This window comes from Megascapheus bottae, chromosome 36, assembly GCF_031878675.1.
Source record: "Megascapheus bottae isolate mThoBot1 chromosome 36, mThoBot2.hap1, whole genome shotgun sequence".
Classification (NCBI taxonomy): domain Eukaryota; kingdom Metazoa; phylum Chordata; class Mammalia; order Rodentia; family Geomyidae; genus Megascapheus; species Megascapheus bottae.
The window spans coordinates 6,440,294-6,462,114 of NC_143544.1; the positions used below are offsets into that span (position 1 = coordinate 6,440,294).

A 21,821-nucleotide genomic window follows, 5' to 3' on the forward strand; every position below is an offset into this window, starting at 1 on the left:
GGTGTGGGAAGGCGTGCCGAGTCACAGATGGTGTTTGTGAGCTTCGGAGGCTCCACGCCAAAGGACCTTTGACAGGACGCCCTGGCCTGGCTCTGAGTCAGCAGCCACCTCCCGGGTCCTCTCCACAGTGCCCCCCTCACTGTGCAGCTTCCGGCCCAGCCCCTCTGGAGATTCATGGTGAGATGGGAAGTCAGAAAAGCCTGGGGTGGGCTTGGCTGCTTAGAAAGTGACACATCCTCCAGGAGGCCCTGAACACAAGAAAGAGGACGTGAGCATATGCAATGTGTGAAGCTTGGCTGTAAAGGTCTCTACCTTTCCCGCCTGCACTCAGGAGGGGTCTCATGACCTGTGGCACATCCAAGGTGAGATAATCAAGGAGGGGGCCCCAGTGGCAAAGCCCACGAGACTCTTAGCTCCCATTAACCTCTAAGAAGCCGGGAATGGAGCTGTTGCTCAAGTGGTAGAGTGTTTTGAGTGGAAGAAGCCAGGTGAGAGCACAAGGCCCTGAGTTCAAGTTCCATTACTGACATATGCATAAATAATAACATAACTTAAACATAGTGATTATAGAAGACTTCATTTGCTTGCTTTTTTTTTTTTTTCAATCCTGGGGCTTGAACTCAGGGCCTGAGCACTGTCCTTGGGCTCTACTTGAGCCACAGTACCACGTCCAGCTTTTTTTTAAGTATGTGGTACCAAGGAATGCTAGGTGAGCACTCTACCACTAGGCCACACTCCTGGCCCAGAAGACTTAATTTGTTTAGTGGAGTTTTTGAGCCAAGGACTCTGTGTAATATGACCTGCCTCCAGCTCTTCCTCAGCCTCCTGAATTCTGACATTACAAGTACTTCTCACCATGCCAGGCTTTAGCCAGACCTCAGGTTCTAGGCTTAGAACAATGGAGGAAGCTTGGCTCTGCCATTCTGCCTAGTGAGCCTAGCCAGGCCTCCCAGGGTCCAGCTTTCTATCTGTGTAATGGTAAAGTTGCCCTAAACCAAACTGATAGCTTTGTGAAGCATCATGCGAACTTGGAATAAATGCCCTGGCACATACCTAGTCCTACTGAGTGCTCGAGAACTGACCAAAGTCCATGCCTCAGGCTTGCTTTCTCTATATTATTTTTTGTTTTGTTGGGCATAGGGCTTGATCTCAGGGCCTAGGCACTGTCCCTGAGCTTCTTTTGCTCAAGGCTAGCACTCTACCATTTGAGCCACAGTGCTACTTCCAGGGTTTTTTTTTTTTTTTTTTTTTTTTTTTTGCCAGTCCTGGGGCTTGGACTCAGGGGGCTGGGTACTGTCCTTAGGCTTTCTCAAGGCTCTACCACTTGAGCCACAGCACCACTTCCAGCTTTTTCTGTGTATGTGGTACTGGAGAATCAATCCCAGGGCTTCATACATGCTAGGTAAGCACTTTGACCACTTGGCCACACTCCCAGCCACTTCCAGATTTTGATAAGTTTGTTGGAGATAAGAGACTCAGGACTTATTTGACCCCAAATCACTTTGAATTGCGATCGATCTTCAGATCTTAGCCCCCTGAGCAGCTGGAATTATAGATGTAAACCAAGGTAGCTGGTCTTAAAGGTGTTTTGTTTTTTTTTAAACTTAGTGAAGGGATCCAGAAACACTCTTGGGCCCTTCAACTTTTAGTGACCTCCTTTTCCGGTTGAGAGGTGGAGTGCTGGTTAATTCAATTAACAAATTAGAGCAAAGTACTCAGCAGGTCTAAGGCCAAAGACCAAGGTGTGAACACCCTCAGGGCAAAGGAACCTACCCACCCAAGAAAGCAAGAAAGCTCACCTTTAGACCATCTAAAATCATGCCTTTATTTGGAAAGTAAAGCAATTTAAAAATCATCTTTCAAACACAAAATCTGCAGGCTTGGATAGATGCTCCAAAATCAGCAAGGAAAATCCTAACAAAAGTTCAAATTTTAATTATATGTAGTAGTTATTCTGTGTTTCCCTGGTAAAAGCCAATTGGAGGGGCCAGGGAAGTGAGCTAGTGGTCGAGGGCTCACCTAGCATGCACAGAGCCTTGGGTTAATTCCCTGGTACCGCATACACACAAAAAAAGCCAGAAGTGCTTCTGTGGCTCAGGTGGTAGAACTCTAGCTTTGAGAAAACTTAAGGCCCTGAAAAAAAAAAAAGTCAATTGGAGTAATCTGCAAATACCTTTGAGGACTATAAAATTCAAGGAAATTTGGGAAACTGCCAGAAACCTGACTTTCACTTTTTTTTTTTTGCCAGTCCTGGGGCTTGAACTCAGGGCCTGGGCGCTGTCCCTGAGCTTTTTGCTCAAGACTAGTACTCTGCCACTTGAGCCACAGTGCCACGTCCGTCTAAGGAACTGAACCCGGGACTTCGTGTATGCGAGGGAGGCAGGCACCCTCCCAGCCCCCACTTTTTTCCTTTCTTTCTCCTTTTTCGCCATGTCTAAGCTTCAGCATGGCTCACGGAAGCTTGCTCGGTTCCGTTTAAGAAAGGGGATCTGGACTCTGGGAGCGTCGGCTTGGAATACTCTCTTGGGGAGCAGCACGACTTCTCTGTTCCCATTCCTATCCCAGCAGTCCAGTCGGGTCCTTTTCCAGAACACCCAGGAGGAGGTCAGGGGGGCGAACGCGTACCCGGGCCCCACCCGAGCCAGACGCCGGGGTCGGAGGCCCGGTCCTCTGCGGTCCTCTCCTCCCGGCGGCCCCGTCTGGAAGCGGATGCAGAGGAGAGGCGGGCGAGCCGGGGCCTCCCCTTCTCTTCTGCCCCGACCGGCAGCCGGCGAGCGTGCCGTGTGCAGACTCAGTATTCCGACCTTCGCACCTGAACCCTCATGGTGACCACGCCGTCGATGCCGGCCTCAATCTCGTCCTGGTCTTTCACGGGCCCCACGCCGCTGGGCGTCCCGGTCAGGATCAGGTCTCCTTCCTCCAAGGTGAGGACCCTGGAGACGTAGCTGATGATGCAGGGGATGGAGAAGATCATGGCGGACGTCTCCCCTTCCTGCCGCAGCTCCCCGTTGACCTTGAGCCACAGCTTCAGGGCGTGAGGGTCGGGGATCCGCTCCTTGGGCACGAAGGCGCTGACCGGGCAGGAGGCGGGGAAGCCCTTGGCCAGGGTCCAGGGCAGCCCCTTCTTCTTGCACTCGTCCTGCACGTCCCGGGCGGTCATGTCGAGGCACAGGGCGTAGCCGGCCACGTAGTCCATGGCGGCGGCCTCGGGGACGGCGCGGGCGCGCCGGCCCACGACGACGCCCAGCTCCAGCTCGTGCTGCACGTCGCGGCTGTAGGCGGGCAGCAGCGCGGGCGCCCCCGCGGGCGCGTACGCGGTGGACGGCTTCAGGAAGAGCAGCGGCTCGCGGGTCGGCGCGCTGCGCATCTCCTGCACGTGGTCCGCGTAGTTCCTCCCGACGCAGACGATGTTCTTCCCCCACTCCCAGAAGCGAGACAGCGGCCTGGGAGCCGCCATGGCGCGGCGCTGGTCACGTGCCGCCGGCCCCGGCCTACGGCAGCCCGGAGAGGACGCGGACCGGCCCCACCTTACGTAAGCCGGAGAGCCGCGGTCACCGACCGCCTGGCGGCCGAGAGGCGCGGCGAGTCCCCGGCGGTCCCTGGGCCGCCGCCGACTCCGCCTCCGAGACCCCGCCCCCGGACTCGCTGATTGGACGGCGCGGGAAGGGGCGGGTCCTGCCGGCCCTGATTGGCTGCGCCCTCCGCACGGGGCGGGCGCTGGCTGTGGGGGCGGGGCGGCGCGAGGTGGGCGCTGGTTCGTCGGGGGCGGGGCGGGGCGGGGCTCGGCCGGCGCTGATTGGCCGCGGCCCCCGACGCGGCGTTCCGGCCCCCGACGCCGGTGTTGCGGTTCTGCGCCCGGGCCGTGCTGCCCGGCGGGTCATGGTGCTCGGCCGCGGGCCGCTCTACTGCCGCAGACTCGCGGCGCTGGGCCTCTCCTGCGCGCGCCGCGGCCTCGGTAGGTGCGCTGGGCGCGGACGGGCGCGGCTCGGCGCCGACGGGCGGGGCGTCGGTTGGGCGCGCCGTCGTCGTCTCCCGGCTCAGGTGCCTGGACGCCCGCGGGCTGGCCGGGAGGGAGCGCCGAGGCCAGGCCGCGGAGGGGCTGGGGCGCCGGGCCGGAGGGCGGCGGACCCCGGCCCTCCCGGGGCCGCGATCTCCACCCCTGACCTCCCGTCCCGTCGTCGTGCCCGAGCCCCGGAGCCGGCCGGGCTCCCGCCCGGTGCCCGCCCCGAGACGCGGGGACGAACGGCGGCCGGCGGGGTGGGGAGCCGGGCTTTGTGCTCTGGTGGGGGTCGGGGACGGAGCCCGGGACGCGCGTCCGCGGCCTGGGCTCCGCCGGAGGCCGCCTGCCGGGGAACGGCGCCGCCCCGCCGGCCCTCGCCGGGAAGTTCCCGGCCGCCCGGGTGACGGCTCCCCGCGAGCGCCGGGCCCGCGCCCCGGCCCGGCCTGGCGTGGCTGTGCCTTTCCCATTTCCCCTCCCGCCCAGCGCGGGTGGCAGGTGTTTACCCCGGAGCCCGGCTGTCGGTTGAGCTGGGGTCCCCGGCCGCCGCCCTCCCCACCGCTGCTCCCTGTGCAGCACGGATTCTAGGCAAAGCCCACGGGTGCCCGGCTTTAAGGGACGTTGTGTGAAGGGTGCCCTCATTCCACCCCTCCGATGCCCGTGGGCTGGGGTGGGGGGGCCGTAGGGCTGCAGAATATCAGACTCTGGATTATACCAAGACGCTGTGTTGAGCAGCTTTACAAGGAGCTGGAAAACCCAGGACCTGCAGGTGTGAAAAAAGAGAAATGGCAAGCGCAGGCGGTGCACATTGGTCTAGCATGCTTCAAGGCCCCGCTCCATGTGCACGCACAGTGCAGTCTGAGTAGCTTTGCTGGCAGTGGCAAGTAAAATGGAGCCTGCATGTGGATGGTCCCTGGAGGCGTTGTCTACCCATGGACTGCTGCTGCCACGCGGGTTCATTTCTCCTGTCACCTGTGTGAGAAACCTGTCACCTGTGTGGTCCCCAACCCCTGTAAAACAAAGACTTGAAAGTGTTGGGGCTGAGCTGGGAGTTTGCCCGAGTGGTAGAGTGCCCGCCTAGCATGCACGAAACCCGGGTTTGATTCCTCGGTACCACATACGTAGAAAAAGCTGGAAGTGGTGCTGAGGTTCAAGTGGCAGAGTGCTAGCCTTGAGAAAACCCAAGGACAGTGCTCAGGCCCTGAGCTCAAGCCCAGGACTGGCAAAAAAAAAAAAGAAAAACAGTGTTGTACGCATGCTAGGCATTTGAGATGAAGTCTTATTGCTGGAAGTACTTTGGCATCTGTCCACTGGTGGCTGGCTTTCCTCCTTGGTCACTCCTGCTCACTGCAGGCTGGTCCTCTTGCAGAGAGTCCTTTGGCTCTCCTGGCTGGCCTTTCCTCATCCTCCACACTGAATAGCCTAGGGTCTGTGTCCAGGCGTTGGTGGTGCATTACCCACTCTCGGATGCTTGTCGTTTGGTAGCAATGCCGATTTGTTTGAAGGGCTGTGAAAGAATGACCACCTGCTGTGCTTCAGGCTGGCAGCCGGGCTCTGGCACCGCTCCCTGCCTTCCTGGGCCCGCAGCCCTGTCCCTTGTTGAGGCCTTGACAGGGAACGTATGCTGAATTCTGGGCTGGGAGCTTCGTGCCCCCCCCCCCCCCAGCATGCCACACATGCGCAGAGACCCACTGCCACCCCCCGGCACGGGGACAGGAGACGCGGGTGTGGACGTGGAGCTGCCCGCCCCTGACCTGAGGCTGTGCCCTGTGCCCTCAGGCCCAGCCCTCCTGGGCGTCCTCTGCTATCACTCCGATTTGAGGAAGAGTCTGACTGTGCAGCAGGGCGCCATGAAGGTGGAGCTGCTGCCTGCCCTGACCGACAACTACATGTACCTGCTCATCGATGAGGACACCCGGGAGGCCGCCATTGTGGACCCCGTGCAGCCCCAGAAGGTGCGTGGCTCCACTTGGCTCCCCAGCCCGGTCACCCCTGCACGTGACTGGCCAGGACCTCATAGCCGGGCGGGAGCTCAGGAGAGATGAATCCAGCCCAGCTTTCCCGGGTCAGTGCTGCCTCCGTGTGTGCAGGGAGAAGAGGAAGGGGAACAGAGAGAGACAGAGACAGCCGGAGCAAGAGCGGCTGCAGGGTCGGGGGAGGGCAGTGTCGGTTCGCTGAAGGGCAGGCCCAGGCCGGGGCACGGGGAGTGACCGCGCCTGTGCTGCCATGTGCTTGCAGGTGGTAGAAACAGTGAAAAAGCACGGGGTGAAGCTGACCACAGTACTCACCACACACCACCACTGGTAAGTGTGGGGCCCAGGGTCCCGCGGGGAGGCCCCCCCAGAACCTGATAAAGTACCAGGCGCCTGTCCTCTCGTGCTCGGCCACTGGCACCCTGCCGGTGAGGAGAGGCAGTGGGAGCGGGCAAGGCCGCCTCTTTGATCTGGATCTTGGGCTTCTGGACAGAATGCCAGCTTCCGTGTGTTTTTCAAGCAGCCATGTTTCAAGAGGTTTATTTTCAGTACTTGAAGTCTAAACAATGAGAGAAGTTTGGAGTTTTTAGAAGTGTTCGGGGTTCTGAGGTAGAGTTGCCAGTCCAAAGCCTCCCTTGGCTCACGCCTGCCGTCCTAGACAGTCAGGACTCTGGGATTTGAGGATCCTGGCTCAGAGCCATCCTGGCTAGGAAGTCCATGACACTGTTCTCTTCAATGAACCACTAAAAGGCCAGATGCAGTACTGCAGTTCAAGGGGTAGAACTCTAGCCTTGAGCGAAAAAGCCTAGGGCCCTGAGTTCAAACCCCAGGAATGGCAAAAAAAAAAAAAAAAGCATAAAACAGGCTTTTTGTCTGGGTTTTTGAAACTTCTGAAGTTCTTTTATGGCAGAAATACCTATTTACCTCTTAATTTTCTTTCCCAAAAGCCACACAAGGCCCCCGCACCACCCTTGACTCCCTCCTGGCACCGCAGCACAGGAGCCCCTTGAGCTGCCGCTGACATAAGCAAAGCCACTCTGCTGGATGGCTGGGCCGGAGGCTGGCGTCCCCTGACCTTTGCCCAGGCCGGAGAGTAGAGGCCGCCCTTTGTCATTGCAGGCCCCAGCCCCCTGCTGCCAGCTCAGCGTTGGGCACCGGTGGGCTCTGCCACACTTGGCCAGGTCCACTCAGCGTCCTCTCCCGCTGCAGGGCATTGCAGCCCTGGTGACGTTCATGTCACAGACACAGCATGGGCTCAGGGTCAACACGTCATCACTCCTCTTGGTTTTATTATTTATTTAGCCAGTCCTGGGGCTTGAACTCAGAGCTGAGCACTGTCCTTGGGCTTTCTTAAGGCTAGAGCTCTACCACTTGAGCCTCAGCACCACTTCCGGCTTTTCTCGTGTATGTGGTACTGAGGAATCGAATCCGGATCATCATGCATGCTAGGCAAGCACTCTACCGCTAGGCCACACTCCCGGCCCCTTGCATTTATTTTGCATGGTGCCGGGGGACAGATCCCAGGGCCTCCAGCAGCCTGAACCACATGGCCGGCCTGGGTGGGCAGCAGCTGATAGCCTGAGGCAGCGGCCACTCTCCCAGGTGAGGAGGGCCAGGCCTGCTCTGGCCCCTCAGGTCCTCCTGGGCGTGGCCTCTGAGTGAGTCCACAGGAGACAGGGCCGGCCGGGGCAGCTGGGGGAGGGGGACCCTGCCTCCACTTGCGGCGCTGGGGCTGTGCTCCCGGCCTTCCCTGGAGCACTGGGCACACAGCCTGGGCAAGCTGGAGCCCCTCACCCCAGGTTGTGGCAGAGCGGCCCTTCGCAGTCCCAGGCCAGCGCCAGGCGCTGGGGCCTGGCTCCGGCCTGGGGCACCGGGTGTGGGGCAGAATGAGTCCTGTTTGTTGGAGTGGAACCCAGCCGGCCAGCCCCCCTTTGCTTTGCTGGGCCCCAGGTGTCCGGTGTGACTTGCAGGGACCACGCGGGTGGGAACGAGAAGCTGGTCAAGATGGAGCCTGGGCTGAAGGTGTATGGCGGCGATGACCGGATCGGGGCTCTGACGCACAAGGTCACACACCTGACCATGCTGCAGGTGAGGAGCGGCCGCCAGTGCTCCCGCCGTCCTGGCCGGCACCAGGCAGCGGCCGCAGCCCCTCAGCTGGCACTCAACACCGGTGGCCTCCATGGGGCGAGGCACAAGAGAACCAACAAGCACGACGACGACCTGGGCTCTGCGGGACTGGGAGCTGGGGGGGGTAGTGCGGGTGTTTTGGCGATGAAGCGGCTCGGGAGGGCTGCCTGCGGGGGGAGGGGGCCTGGTGGATCTGGGGAGAACTGGGCAGAACTGGGAAGCTTCAACGCTGAGTCCGGTCGGCTTTGCCGGGTGGCTGGGTCAGGAGCTCTTCTGGCAAGATGCCCGATGTGGCTCCTGGCAGCCTGGCACCTGGGGCTGCCCTGTGCAGGAGGTCGGGTGGACCCCTGGGTGTCCACAGGGCGGCGGGAGGCCCCCGGGTCAGCTGGGCTTGCATCCGCGTCTGTTCCAGGTGGGGTCTCTCAGTGTCAAATGCCTGTCCACGCCGTGTCACACCTCGGGGCACATCTGTTACTTCGTGAGCAAGCCTGGGGGCTCCGAGCCCCCTGCCGTGTTCACTGGTGAGTGGGCTCCGGTGGGCCGTGGCCCAGGCGTGTTCTGTGCCTGAACTGCAGGCCTCCCCAGCCTCCTGAGTAGATTCACGTGTGAGCCACCAGCGCCCCTAACCTGTCTTGGGGTCCCTGCTCTTGCTCAGCTTTTTTCCTCACAGCTAGCGCTCTACCCTTGAACCACACCTCCACTTTTTTTTGTCAGTCATGGGGCTAGAACTCTGGGCCTGGCTGCTGTCCCTGAGCTCTTCAGTTCAAGGCTACCACCCCACCCTTGAGCCACAGCGCCATTTCCTGTTTTCTAGTGGTGAATTGGAGATAGGAGGCTCACAGTCTTTAGTGTCCTTTTGTGCCCAGGCTGGCTTTGAACCTTGATCCTCAGATCTCAGCCTCCTGAGCAGCTGGGATGACAGGCCGGCGCCTCTGGTCCTTGCTCCTGTGTTTAACCCCTCCACCGCCGAGTTTCCATTGCCTCCACTCTGTAGCCTGGCCGTCTTGATGTGCAGGGGGCAAGGCCCGCTGTGTCCCACCTCGGCTGGTCCCGTGTGGGCCCGGGTGAGGTGGGAGGTGAGGCTGGCTGGGGTGGCCGCTTGGGGCGGGGGCCGGGGGGCCTAGGGCAGGCCCCACGCAGGCCCCACTTCTGCACCCGGGTTCCTGGGTGAGCTTTCGGGAAGGGCGTGTAGCCAACATGAAGCCCTCCGCTGAGAAAGGCCCCGGTCTTCCGCAGCTGCCTGGGGGAAAAAGGTCCAGTGGGCTCTGAGAGCGGGGGTGTCTGGGGGAGGGGACTGAGGGGGCGGAACCGCGAGGGGGTGTCCACCAGGTGAGCCACCCGGCCTGCAGGGTTAGGGACAGGAACAGGCATCCCGCTAGGCTCTAGTTTTACTTTTTGTTCAGTGCTGGTACTGGGGCTTGAACTCAGGGCCCTGTAGGTTCTCTGGGCGTTTCACTCATGCCTGATATTGACGACGTGAGCCATGCCTCCATTTCTGGCTTTTCATTGGTGGATTAGGGGTAAGAGTCTCACATGAGACCTGAGGACTGAGGTTCAAAGCCAGCCCAGGCAGATGTGTCCTGGACGTGTGCCCCTGCCTGTCTTGGTCCCCGGCCCCCTCAGCCGTGAAGGGAGGGCATGCAGGCCAGGGACCACGGGGTGTGGGGAGACCTCGGGCCTCCAGGTGGCCGGCAGCACAGGCTGCACCCCCGGGGCGGGCGTGGGGCCTGGCGAGTCTGTGCCAGCGCCCTCCTCGGGCCTCCCTCACGGCCACCGCGTTCCAGGGGACACCCTGTTTGTGGCTGGCTGTGGGAAGTTCTACGAAGGGACGGCAGACGAGATGTATAAAGCACTGCTGGAGATTCTGGGCCGGCTTCCTCCAGACACGGTAGGCCTGGTGTTGGGGTGCCCATGCCGGCCCCCCTCCCTGGTATTTAACGTGTGGGGCGGAGGTGGGGTCCGCTAGCCACGCTAGCCACGCGCCCTCTGGGTGCGGGGCTAGCGCGCGTGTCTGCTCTCTCCAGAGGGTGTACTGTGGCCACGAGTACACCATCAACAACCTCAAGTTTGCACGCCACGTGGAGCCCGGCAACACGGCTGTGCAGGAGAAGCTGGCGTGGGCCAAGGTGTGTGGGCACCGTGGTCCCGTGGTGTGCCAGGCACGGTGAATGCCCCTTTTCACGTGTGCACAGGCTCTGCCCTGTCCCTCTGCAGCGTTTCCACACAGGCCGTCCCCACCATCGCTGCTCACGGCTTCAACCGCTGGCCGTCTCCTTCCCCTTCGCCTGCCCTGCCTGCAGACCCTGCCCTCCCTCAAACCCCTGCCGCACCCCTGCCGCCTGCCCTGCCTGCAGACCCTGCCCTCTCTCAAACCCCTGCCGCACCCCTGCCGCCTGCCCTGCCTGCAGACCCTGCCCTCCCTCAAACCCCAGCAGCTTCCCTGGCACTCAGGCCCCGCATGGCTGTGGGCCCAGGGCGAGGCTGCCGTGCTCTCTCACAGGAGAAGTATTCGGTCGGGGAGCCCACCGTGCCGTCCACGCTCGCAGAGGAGTTCACTTACAACCCCTTCATGAGAGTGAGGTGCGGCGGGCCCACCCCTGGGAGGGGAGTCTGCTCCAGGGCCCCTCGGGACAGCCCAGAGTGGGGCGTCCACCCTCCACCCTCTAGGCCAGGGCTCCCTTGGCCCCTGGGCGTGCGCAGGGTGTGGCGTGTGTGCGGAGCAAGCGGCCCTCTCCGTGCTGCAGGGAGAAGACGGTGCAGCAGCACGCGGGCGAGTCCGACCCCGTGACCACCATGAGAGCCATTCGGAGGGAGAAGGACCAGTTCAAGGCGCCCCGGGACTGAGGCCTCCCGCCGGGCCGGGGCTGGGAGCCCTGCTCTGCCCACCATGCAGGAAATCCAGTATTAATTTTAAATTAATTTCAGAGCCCTGAGCTTGTGCGATCAAACGCACTCTAATGCATATTTATAAGAGGAAAAAATTTAAAAGTATTTATTCCCATAACCTCAGTTTTCAGACTCTGCATCACCTCCAGCCCCACATGTGTCCCCTGGGCTAGCGCGTGTCCTCCGGCGTCCCTGCCACCTGTCTGCCTGGAGGAACGGACATCCCTCCTGGCTCCACAGTTGTCACATGTGACACCCAAGTCCTGGGCCCCCAAGGCAAAGCCATACGCTAGCTTCACTAATGAGGAACGTTCACGCCCAGACACACTGCGTAGAGCTGGTGCGAGTTTGAGGGGTTGGGCTCCAGACTCCAGCGGAGAGGGCTCTGTGTTCAGACGGAAGCATGCCAGACAAAGGTCCAAACAAACAGGAAAAGTATTTGTGAGCCTTACCTCTCATCACCTGTGACATGTTTCTAGTCTCTTGTACGAATATGGCCAGTGTGGCAAAGGCCTGAACACACTGCTTCCGCAGACAAGATCTGTCCCATCAGACGAGCACTGCGGCTATGAAGCAGAGACCCTGCTGTGCGTGCACGTCCATGTGTGCATGGACACACACGCATGTTCAAATAAGAATGAGAGTCAGGGGCCGGGAGTCTGACCTAGTGGTTAAAGTGCTTGCCTAGCATGCATGAAGACCCGGGTTTGATTCCTCGGCACCACATATATAGAAAAAAGCTGGAAGTGGTGCTGAGGCTCAAGTGGTAGAGCTCTAGCCTTGAGAAAGTCCAAGGACAGTGCTCAGGCCCTGAGTTCAAGCTCAGAACTGGCAAAAAAAAAAAAAAAAAAGTCAATGTGAAAGGGCCTTTGAAAGCAGCAGTAGCAAATAGCAATTCCATGGCTGAGACGTGATCTGCTCCCGCTGGCCCCAGGTCCACGTCCATCCGGGACAACGTGCAGACAGGCAGAGGGACGCAGGCTGTGGCTGGAAGGCCACCAGCCACCACCCGACTTCCCCATGGGGCGGCCACGCGCCCCCCCTGGGAACGCTGGCCCCCACCAAGACCCAGGCGCTCACACTGCAGGAGCACTGTGTGTGGGTTCTTGTGGGTGAGTGGTTTCAGAAGACACACAGGTGACACAGCCGCCGCCCCTCATCCTGACACACGCGCACAAAACCATTTCAGCCTAGACAGAAACGAAGGTAAGGTAAGGCTAGGCGTCGTGGCTCACACCTGGAATCCCCCTACGCAGGAGGCTGAGATCTGAGGACTGTGGTTCAAAGCCAGCCCTGGCAGGAACATCTGTGAGGCTCTTAGCTCCCATGAACCACCAGAAAATGGGAAATGGGGCTGTGGCTCAAGTGGTAGAGCACTAGCCTTGAGCTGAAGAGCTCAGGGACAGCGCCCAGGCCCAGAGTTCAAGCCCCATGACCCACAAAACAAAAATGACAGGAGGAAAGCACAGCACAGAACATTATAACAAATAGCTACTTAGTAAAAGCATGAAAAAGAGCACCGATGGCTCATACCTGAAGTACGAGCTGCTGGGGAGGCGGAGGTCTGAGAATCACAGTTCAAGCCAGCCCAGGCAGGAGAGAGTGAGATTATCTCCAGTTCACCACCAGTGGAAGTGGCACTGTGGCTCACAGTGGCAGAGCACCAGCCTTGAGCAAAATAAAACCCTCAGGGACCGTGCCCCTCCACCACTGCGATCACACCCACTGAGTGTGTGGCCACTCAGCCAAGAAGGCGGTGGGTGTTCAGTTTTGTTGGAGTCTTGCTGTGTCATCTAGGCTGGATTCAAACTCAGGATTCTTCTCCCTGGAGCCTCCCAAGTGCTGGGATTGCAGGTGTGACCACTGTGCCTGATTCTGGCTTTGCTTTATGGAGTTTATGTAGGCTCTTACCTGGCAGGAAAACATCAGAACCCCAGGGGAGCCTGGGACAGACTGCCACACAAGAGATGAGAGGTCGGAGGGAGCCACGTGGCCTGAGAGACATGTGCAAGCCTTTCTGAACAACACTCCAGTTAAGAAACTGTAAGAATTGACACATTTTATGCAAAGCACACATAAAAGATCCACAGCGAAAATCTCTGCTATTCACTGGGCAAAGGACCAGGACTGGCAAAACAAAAAACACCTAAAAGAACTGGAATATAAAAATAGGGGCTGGGAATGTGGCCTAGTGGTAGAGTGCTTGCCTAGCATGCACAAAGCCCCGGGTTCGATTCCTTGGTACCACATATATAGAAAAAGCCAGAAGTGGTGCTGAGGCTCAAGTGGTAGAGTTTTATACTTGAGAAAGTCCAAGGACAGCGCTCAGGCCCTGAGCTAGTTTAAAAAAAAACAAACCCAGAATTATTAACAGGGACATTGAAAGACCTTAAAAGTATAAATGGCCAACAGGTGGTGAAACATTCAGCCCCTAGCCAGGCTCTGGTAGCTGTGCTGGGTAGGTGAAGGACTCTGGCCCAAAGCCAGCCTGGGCAGACGAGTCTGTACGCGCATGAAAAGCCGAGTCCAAGACCACACATGCCTGTGCCTGACAGAAGGCTGGTAGCTGACCCTCACAGGACAGGAGTGGGCCGAGGGGAGGCCTGAGACGCCCCATCCCCCTTCCTACCTGTGCCTCATGGCTTCTATCAGAGCCGCCGTGCTCTGTGCCAGGGGCTCTCCCTAACTCTTTGCCCAGGCTGGATCGATAGCATTACAGGTAGGCGCCACAGTACCCAGCGCGATTCCCCAAACGTGAATCAGATCAATGCACAGAGCTACAGCAGGACCTGGCACCTCGCCAGCCCAGGACAAAGGGGCTCAGTGTCCCAGAGATGGGACAGGAAACAAGGAGGCCCCGTCCACAAGAGGCCAAACACGGCAGCAACACAGGCGTGATGGAGCATGCGCCCCAACTCTCGACTGCTCAGTGGCCAGGTAAGACATGCCCCATGTGTCCTGACCCTCCAGATGCAGGTGTGGACACACACACACCCCTTCCTGCCCTGGCCGAGGTGGCACTCATAGAAGAGATGGGGAAGAACCAGTTGCCAGCCAGCTGAGTGCGGCCTGCAGTGGGGGTGAGGGTGAAGGCCCCCCATCCTGGCTGACCTGCCCACCAGTCTGACAGGCGCCCCGGGAATCCGGCCCAGTCCAGCCTAGCGGGATTGGCTGCTGAGGAACAGTGAGCAGAAGGGAGCCGCCACGGGCAAGCCGAGTCTGACCCCGCTGCCCCAGTTCTGCCCTCTTCACTCTGGACAAGTGCAGTGGTGCCTTCCCAGTACACCTGGCCACAGGGCCCTGCTCCAGCCGGGCCCTCGTTCCCAGAAAAGGCCGGGCCGCTGGCCCCGGGGCCTGCTGAGGCCGCACTTTCTACTGTGTAAACTGCTCTGTGGTTCTGGGTGTGGACTTTCTCCCTTCCGATCTATAATTTCTCAGAAGAGGTTGAGGAATGACCTGGAAAATGCCCCCTCATCTAGCTCCTCGCCTGCCCCGACACTGCCCGTCTCCACACCTGGCTCTATCCTCCAATGCCCACGTGTTCCCACAGACCCTTCCCACAGACCCACCGGGACAAAAGGACAGAGCTGGAGAAGGCTCCTGGCTCCAGGGCCAGGCCCGCCCTGTGCCCGCTCAGCGGGGAAGGAAGCGGTGTGGCTGGGCAAAGGCTGAGGGACGCCAGGACCACCTCCCGGCCTCACATAGCTGTGCCCGCCCAGCAGCCCCGTACGCGGCCTGGGACCTCCGAGGACAGTGTGTGTGTGTGCACGCTGGGCCACAGACCCACTGTCTTCCTGCCCCTTCTAGGCCAGTCTGGGAAAGGCAAACATGAGTGAGGTGGCGGTGGCCCTGCCAGGCATTCCTAGAAGAGGTGTGGGGGAGGAGACAGTGGGCCCGGAGGTCACTGCAGGGCTAAGCCTGAGCCCTCCATGCCCCCCTGGGCCTAGTAGTGCCAGGGACAGCCCACTCAGGATGTTGGGAAACCCCAGCCAGGGCGGCCTGCCAGGTGGGTGGGCGGGCTTCGGGGTAAGGTGTCACTGGCAGGTGGGAGGGGCGATGGAAACAGTGGCCGCCGGGGACAGGTGGGCAGTGGAAGGGCAGTGCCAGCGCAGCCCCCTACTGTTGTGGTATGTGGGGTTCCCTGGGGAGACCCTCAGCCCCAGGCTGCCGGGGGCCACTAGACCCCCCCGGAAGCCACTCCAGAGGGCCCCCTCCCTTCCCAGCCCGTCTGCAGGGGCTGGGGCAGGCTGGGAGCCATGGAGCTGGCCCAGAAGGCGGCTCTAGGACAAGGCCCCTCCCACTTTCCCTACACAGTCGGCACCCGGGGATTTGTGGCTGGCACTGCCGCCCAGCATTAAGGGGTTAAGTGAGCAGGCGCGTGGGGCCGGCTGTCCGGGCCGCGGGGGAATCCAGAGGGCAGGAGCTGTTGTCCCGCAGTCCTCTCTGCAGAGATGGCCCTGAGGAGAGGTGAGGACCTGGCTGCCAGGGGGCCAACCCACAGCCCAGCCCCTGGAGGCCAAGGGTCTGTGCCCCCTCCTCCCCGGGGGAGGGCAATGGGCGGTGGGGATGAGCAGGCAAGGCTCTGGGCACACAAGCAGGGCGCAGGGGCTCCCTGGGACCCACCAGGGAAGGGGCACCTCCAGACTGGGGCAGCGTCTGTTGGGCGCTCTCTGGGTGGGAGAGGTGCCCCAGGATACTGGGGGGCCAGCCGGCCAGGCAGGCTCGGAGCCCACCACGAGCTGTCTATCGCAGTGAGGGGGAGCGGGCGGGAGCCCAGGGAGGCCCGCGCCCTGTACAGGGAGCGGGTGCTGGAAGCTGGGTCCCTGGGGCCTGACACTTGGTGAGGGCAATCTGGGGTCCCCTCTGCCCCAAGTCCCTGTCCCACTCTCCACTAACCTGAAGCCTAAGGGGCAGGGGTGTCTTGGCTCATTGTCCAGCCACCATGAGCGACGAGTAAATACGCCACCTGGGTCAACTCTAGAAGGTTCTGGAAATGGCCAGACCTTGGCTAGTGGCTTGGTCCCCTCTACTTCCCAGACCAATGTGACAGGAAGGCTTGAGTGCCTTCCTCAGGTGACACAGCCTGCCTCCCAGCCTCACGCGCAGGGCCCGGGCTGCCTGGGACCCCAGCCCTCTGTGTCCCCGCCAGCTTCTGGGCTGCAGGCTTGGCCGTCTTGCCAGCCACAGCCTGGGATCCAACTGGGATGACCAGGGCTCAGGTTCCAAGTAAAACCAAGACCCCAGGAGGCTCAGGGCCACAGGGGCACCCACAGCGAGTCTTCTCTCCACAGGCGCCGCGGCCCTGCTGGCACTGCTGCTCTCCTGGGTGGCGCTGGGTCCCTGTGGCCTGGAGGGGGCAGAGCCTGGCACACTGGAGGACCCAGAGGGCCTGCAATGCCCGGCTGCCTGTGCCTGCGGCCATGACGACTCCACGGGCGAGCTCAGCGTCTTCTGCAGCGCCAGGAACCTCACCCAGCTGCCCGACGGCATCCCGGACGGCACCAAGGCCCTGTGGCTCGACGGCAACAACCTCTCCTCCATCCCCCCCGCGGCCTTCCGGAATCTCTCCGGCCTGGACTTCCTCAACCTGCAGGGCAGCCAGCTGAGCCGCCTGGAGCCCCAGGCGCTGGTGGGGCTGGGGAACCTGTATCACCTGCACCTGGAGCGGAACCGGCTGCACACCCTGCCCGCCGGTGTGTTTGCGCACACGCCCGGCCTGGCCTCCCTCAGCCTCGGCAACAATCTCCTCACGCGGCTGGACGAGGGCCTCTTCCGGGGCCTGGCCCAGCTCTGGGACCTCCACCTGGGCTGGAACGGCCTGGTGGTGCTGCCCGACGCTGTGTTCCAGGGCCTGCACAACCTGCGCGAGCTGGTGCTGGCTGGCAACAAGCTGGCCTACCTGCAGCCCGCGCTCTTCTGCGGCCTGGCGGAGCTGCGGGAGCTGGACCTGAGCAGGAACGCGCTGCGCAGCGTCAAGGCCAACGTCTTTGTGCGGCTCCCTCGGCTCCAGAAGCTCTACCTGGACCGGAACCTGATCACCGCCGTGGCCCCCGGGGCCTTCCTGGGCATGAAAGCCCTGCGCTGGCTGGACCTGTCCCACAACCGCCTGGCAGGCCTGCCGGAGGACGCCTTCCCTGGCCTGCTGGGCCTGCACGTCCTGCGCCTGTCCCACAACGCCATCCCCAGCCTCCGGCCCCGCACGTTCAAGGACCTGCACTTCCTGGAGGAGCTGCGGCTCGGCCACAACCGCATCCGACAGCTGGCGGAGAAGACGTTCGAGGGCCTGGGGCAGCTCGAGGTGCTGACGCTCAACGACAACCAGATCCAGGAGGTGAAGGCGGGCGCCTTCCTCGGCCTGGTCAATGTGGCCGTCGTGAACCTCTCGGGCAACTGTCTGCGCGGCCTGCCGGACCAGGTGTTCCAGGGCCTGGGCCGGCTGCACAGCCTGCACCTGGAGAGCAGCTGCCTGGGCCGCGTCCGCCCGCACACCTTCGCCGGCCTGGCCGGGCTGCGCCGGCTCTTCCTCCGGGACAACGGCATCGCCAGCATCCACGAGCAGAGTCTGGCCGAGCTGCCGGAGCTCCTGGAGCTGGACCTCACGTCCAACCAGCTCACGAACCTGCCCCCGCGCCTCTTCCAGGGCCTCGGCCGGCTGGAGTACCTGCTCCTGGCTCACAACCGGCTGGCCACGCTGTCCCCAGGCCTCCTGAGCCCCCTGCGGCGAGCCTTCTGGCTGGACCTCTCGCACAACCGCCTGGAGGCGCTGGCCGAGGGCCTCTTCGCTCCGCTGGGGCGCCTGAGCTTCCTCAGCCTGAGGAACAACTCCCTGCACACGTTTGTGCCGCAGCCCCCCGGCCTGGAGCGCCTGTGGCTCGAGGGCAACCCCTGGGACTGCCGCTGCCCCCTCAAGGCCCTGCGGGACTTTGCCCTGCACAACCCCGGCGTCGTGCCCCGCTCCGTCCAGGCCAGGTGCGAAGGGGACGACTGCCAGCCTGCACACGCCCACAACAACATCACTTGTGTGAGCCCCGTGAGCGTCTCGGGCCTGGACCTGCGGGACGTCCCTGGGGAGCACTTTGCAGGCTGCTGACCCACGACGGCGACCGGCTCTTCACAGGAGCATGCCTGGCAGCCATGCAGCCTGGGCTTGGGCAGTGGGCAGGAGCCCAGGGCTTGGCTAGAGGGTGCGGGCTCTGTGGGCAAACATTAAAAGTGCACAAATACCATGGCCCGCGACAGTGAGAGACACTGCGGTCCCCCTTCCGTCTCCCTTTAGGTCTTGGCTTGGCCTGAGCATGGAGCCTGAACCTGAGTGGTTCCAGAAGCCATTCCTCCAGTCTTACGACCCCCTGTGCCTGGCCTGCAAGTCCTCCAGGTCCTCACTGCTCCATGCGCCCTGCCCCCTCAGCCCAGGTGCCACCTGAAGCCTCGGCTTCATAGCCCTCTGCAGAGCCGAGGGCTGGAGTCGAGCAGTCCTCACAGGTGTCATGGTCAGGGCAAGAGGGCACAGCCGCAACAGTGGTGGACAGACTGGCTTCTGTGCAGGGCGCTCACAGATAGACAAGCAGTGGGCACGGGCCTTCACACCCAGCAGCAGGGGCTGCAGGACCTATAGACCACAGGCCGGTCCAGAGGCCGCAAGCTGCTCCTCAAGGCCAGGGCCAAGGCCAGGGCCTGGCACGAGCGGCTCAGAGGCAGGCTTTGTCTGTTTTTAAACTGTATTTGTATCTTTTTTTTTTGGTACTGGGGATTGAACCCAGGACCTTGCACTTGCTAGGCAGGTTGTGCAGGCAGCACCTGCTACACTCAGAGGAGCCCTGTGGGCCAGGCAATACCACAGAATCTCACCAATGCCCAGAGATCAGGGTGCCAGAGTCTGCTGCAGCCCCAGAACTGCAGGAAGCCATCTCACCCAGGACGCGGGGCTGAGGGTTGCCACCACTGTGGTGTGACATAGGTTTAATGGCAGGTTCCCACAGTTACAAAACCCTGGATAATGCATCTCTGGAGCATCCCATCCGCAGAGACCTTCACGGTCGCCCAGGGATTTTGGCGTTTGTGGACACAGAGGTAGCCTGTCCTCTCTTAGCCAAAACCATTGATGAGTTGAAGGCCGTGGGCTGGCGGCTGAGCCTGGTATCATCTTAAGGCACCTGGACTCAAGCTGTCCTCAGCCAGAGGCAGCAAGCTCGGCCAAGATGCCACTAAAAACATCAAACAAGGGCTGGGCTACCTAGGGAGACCTCCACGCTGAGGACCTCTGTCCCTCAAGATTTTAGAAGCTGCAAGCTGAGCTCTCAGCAGTACCGGGGGTGGCCGTGGGGTCACGTCAGGAGAGCAGAGTGGGTGTCCTATCCAGAATGTTCTGGGCTATGGAGGTAAGTGCAGAAAACGCAGGGCTCTTGGGGAACGCCTGTATGAAGTCACGGCCCTCCTCCAGACTCTTGGTGAGCTCGGGGTCCAGGGGCACAGCGCCTGCCAGACAGAGGAGGTGGCATCTGACACTGCACGCTGCCAGGGGCCCGGGCTGTTCACGTGCAGGCAGGCTCAGTCCCACCTCTCACAGTCTCCCAGTGCCCCAGAGACGCCCCGACATCGTGGGCAGCCAGGGTGAGCCCCGCACCCCCCTCCCCCTCCCCAGACCTCAGATCCACACAGTCCAGGGGCCCAGGAGGGGAGGTGGGGCTCCGGCCAGCCTGTCTCCATGCTTACCTAAGAAAGGGACTCCAGCAAACTGGGCCAGCTCCTCCCCGCCGCCCTTGGAGAAGATGTTGGTGCACTCCTAGGAGACAGGCTATGAAGGGCAAGCTTGCAACTTGTCCTCCCCTCCATGCACGCAGGCACGCACGCACGCACGCACACACGCACACGCTCGCACACCCACTCAGGACTCACAGCGCAGTGTGGGCAGGCAAAGCCGCTCATGTTCTCCACGATCCCCAGCACCTGCAGCCCGGTCTTCCTGCAGAAGGTCAGCTCCCGCCTCACGTCCCCCACAGACACAGCCTGGACAGGGGAAGTCCAGACAGGCCAGGCGGCGGGAAACTTAGCCAAGAAAGGAGCAGCAGGCCGGGAGGACAGCTGGGACAGCTCAACAAGCAGACCACCCGTGTGAATGGCCTACCTGAGGTGTGGTGACCACCAAGGCCCCCAGTGGCCTGCAGGGGCGCAACGCCTCCACGGCAGCCATGTGCTCGTCAGAGGTTCCGGGCGGCGTGTCCACAACCAGGTAGTCCAGCTCCCCCCAGGCCACGTCCGACACAAACTGCTTTATCAGAGCTGTAAAGACCCACGAGGCTAGCCACTCAGGAGGGAGGGGCCGGGCCGGGCAGGGCCTCGTCTCACACAGTGAGGGGCAACAGGAGGCAGCATCTGACCTTGCCCCACCAGCTCCCCACCCTGAAGGCCGCCCCAACATCGAGCAGCACGAATTGCCCAGCCCCAGGAAAACGCCCTGCAGGCAGCACTGGAGCTGCTCAACAGCACAAGCAGAGGCAAGCGCTTCCTGAACTTGGCCCCACCTCGGGGGCCTCCGACTGCTCTGAGTGGAGCCCTCCCCTCTGTACCAGGAGATGGAGCTGTGCTGGTAGCTTCCCAAGGGCCTCCACCAGCGCAGGTCTCAGTCTTGGTCACCCCAGAGGGCCTGATACTCAGATGTTGGTGCTGCCCGCAGCTCCTCGTGAGCACAGCCTGAGTGGCTGCTCAGTGCTGTGGAGAGGCCAGGGCTGGACTCTGCCAGACGCAGCACACAGGAGGGGGGGTGGCGCAAGGCCCCCTCGGAGGCACCAGGGGAGCCGCCAGCTCGCGCCCCCACACAGGGTCATTACCGTTCTTCTTGGGGCCTCGCCACACGACAGCCTCATCCGGCTTTTCCAGCAAGAAGCCCACAGACATAAGGGAGAGGCTCTGCTCCCGATCCACAAACACGGGCACCCAGCCACCATCACACTGGTGCACGGCCCGGCCCTGGGCCTGCAGCATGCGTGGGATGCTAGGGCCACACAGGTCCACGTCGAGGATCCCCACCTGCGAGGCGGACAAGGCTCAGACAACCCCCGGGGCGCAGGGAAGCCCGGGGGGGCAGCGCGGCCAGCCTCGCGGCCGTCACTCCGCCGCGGCGCGGAGCCCAGAGGCTCCGTCCTGCGCAGGGGCCTCACCTTTTTGCCCCTGTGGCGTAGCGCCAGGGCCAGCTCGGTGGCGATGGTGCTTTTCCCGACGCCCCCTTTCCCCGAGAGGACCAGGATGATGTGCCGGACGCCTGCCAGGTTCCCCAGCTCTGGTGACGAGCGGGAGGCGAGAGGCTGGAGGCGGCTGCGCTCGTCCCCGGCCCTCCCCGACCGGAGCGACCGCGGCCCCCGCCGGCCCCGCGCCCCCGCCCCGCTCCGCGCCCCGCACCAATTCTCCAGACCCGGCAAAAGCACCCCGCGGCCCGCAGACGCACCAGCTGACGCCTCCATGCCGCCCAGCGCGCTCCGCGGCTCCGGGCGAATGAAGAGCGGCTGGGCCAATGGGCGGAAAGAGCCCGCCCCCTTCGCCCTTTGATAGGCGCAGGCGCTCTCTCCTCAGCCAATTAGGTCGTCCGAGGAGATCCCGTGACCTCAGGTTCCTGCGCCGGGGACGAACGGAGTCGGACCGACTTCCGCATCTGCGCCCAATAGGCGTGCGAGGCTCGCTCCGTCCGCTCGAGCAGCGGCCAATGGGAGAGGCCAGCTCAGGATTGGCGGGTCTCGCGGCCTCTCGACAATAGCCCGTCCGACGGGGGCCCGCCCCGCGCACGGCGCCCAGCCAATGCGGCGCGGGGGGCGGGGATTGTTTACGTCCAGGCCGCAGCGGAAAGT

General features: G+C 62.0%; 4 protein-coding genes across 6 annotated transcripts; 2 read left to right on the top strand and 2 right to left on the bottom strand.

Moving 5' to 3' along the window:
- Positions 1–1,800: 1,800 nt before the first annotated feature.
- Positions 1,801–3,570, bottom strand: Fahd1 (FAH domain containing oxaloacetate decarboxylase 1). The gene has a single exon (XM_090324974.1). The coding sequence runs from the start codon at positions 3,455–3,457 to the stop codon at positions 2,792–2,794; it is 666 nt and encodes a 221-aa protein (XP_090181100.1). The 5' UTR covers positions 3,458–3,570; the 3' UTR covers positions 1,801–2,791.
- Positions 3,571–3,847: 277 nt separating this feature from the next.
- Positions 3,848–11,101, top strand: Hagh (hydroxyacylglutathione hydrolase). 3 transcript variants are annotated; one of them, XM_090325015.1, is made up of 9 exons: positions 3,848–3,955; positions 5,777–5,952; positions 6,236–6,300; positions 7,941–8,058; positions 8,510–8,618; positions 9,882–9,985; positions 10,122–10,223; positions 10,598–10,677; positions 10,842–11,101. In XM_090325015.1, the coding sequence occupies exons 1-9, from the start codon at positions 3,880–3,882 to the stop codon at positions 10,939–10,941; spliced, it is 930 nt and encodes a 309-aa protein (XP_090181141.1). In that variant the 5' UTR covers positions 3,848–3,879; the 3' UTR covers positions 10,942–11,101. The 3 variants fall into 3 exon arrangements, with proteins under 3 accessions (XP_090181141.1, XP_090181142.1, XP_090181143.1); XM_090325016.1 differs by lacking the exon at positions 3,848–3,955 and adding an exon at positions 3,962–4,041; XM_090325017.1 differs by lacking the exon at positions 3,848–3,955 and having other exon boundaries at positions 5,808–5,956; positions 10,842–11,026.
- A 4,283-nt stretch (positions 11,102–15,384) lies between these two features.
- On the top strand, positions 15,385–18,211 carry Igfals (insulin like growth factor binding protein acid labile subunit). The gene is made up of 2 exons (XM_090324760.1): positions 15,385–15,450; positions 16,275–18,211. The coding sequence occupies exons 1-2, from the start codon at positions 15,435–15,437 to the stop codon at positions 18,071–18,073; spliced, it is 1,815 nt and encodes a 604-aa protein (XP_090180886.1). The 5' UTR covers positions 15,385–15,434; the 3' UTR covers positions 18,074–18,211.
- A 698-nt stretch (positions 18,212–18,909) lies between these two features.
- On the bottom strand, positions 18,910–21,810 carry Nubp2 (NUBP iron-sulfur cluster assembly factor 2, cytosolic). Its single transcript, XM_090324913.1, has 7 exons — positions 21,425–21,810; positions 21,141–21,259; positions 20,811–21,009; positions 20,108–20,262; positions 19,879–19,989; positions 19,696–19,765; positions 18,910–19,458 (listed from the first exon to the last, which is right to left on the bottom strand). Exons 1-7 carry the CDS (start codon positions 21,438–21,440, stop codon positions 19,313–19,315), a joined length of 816 nt encoding a protein of 271 aa, XP_090181039.1. The 5' UTR covers positions 21,441–21,810; the 3' UTR covers positions 18,910–19,312.
- Positions 21,811–21,821: the final 11 nt, after the last annotated feature.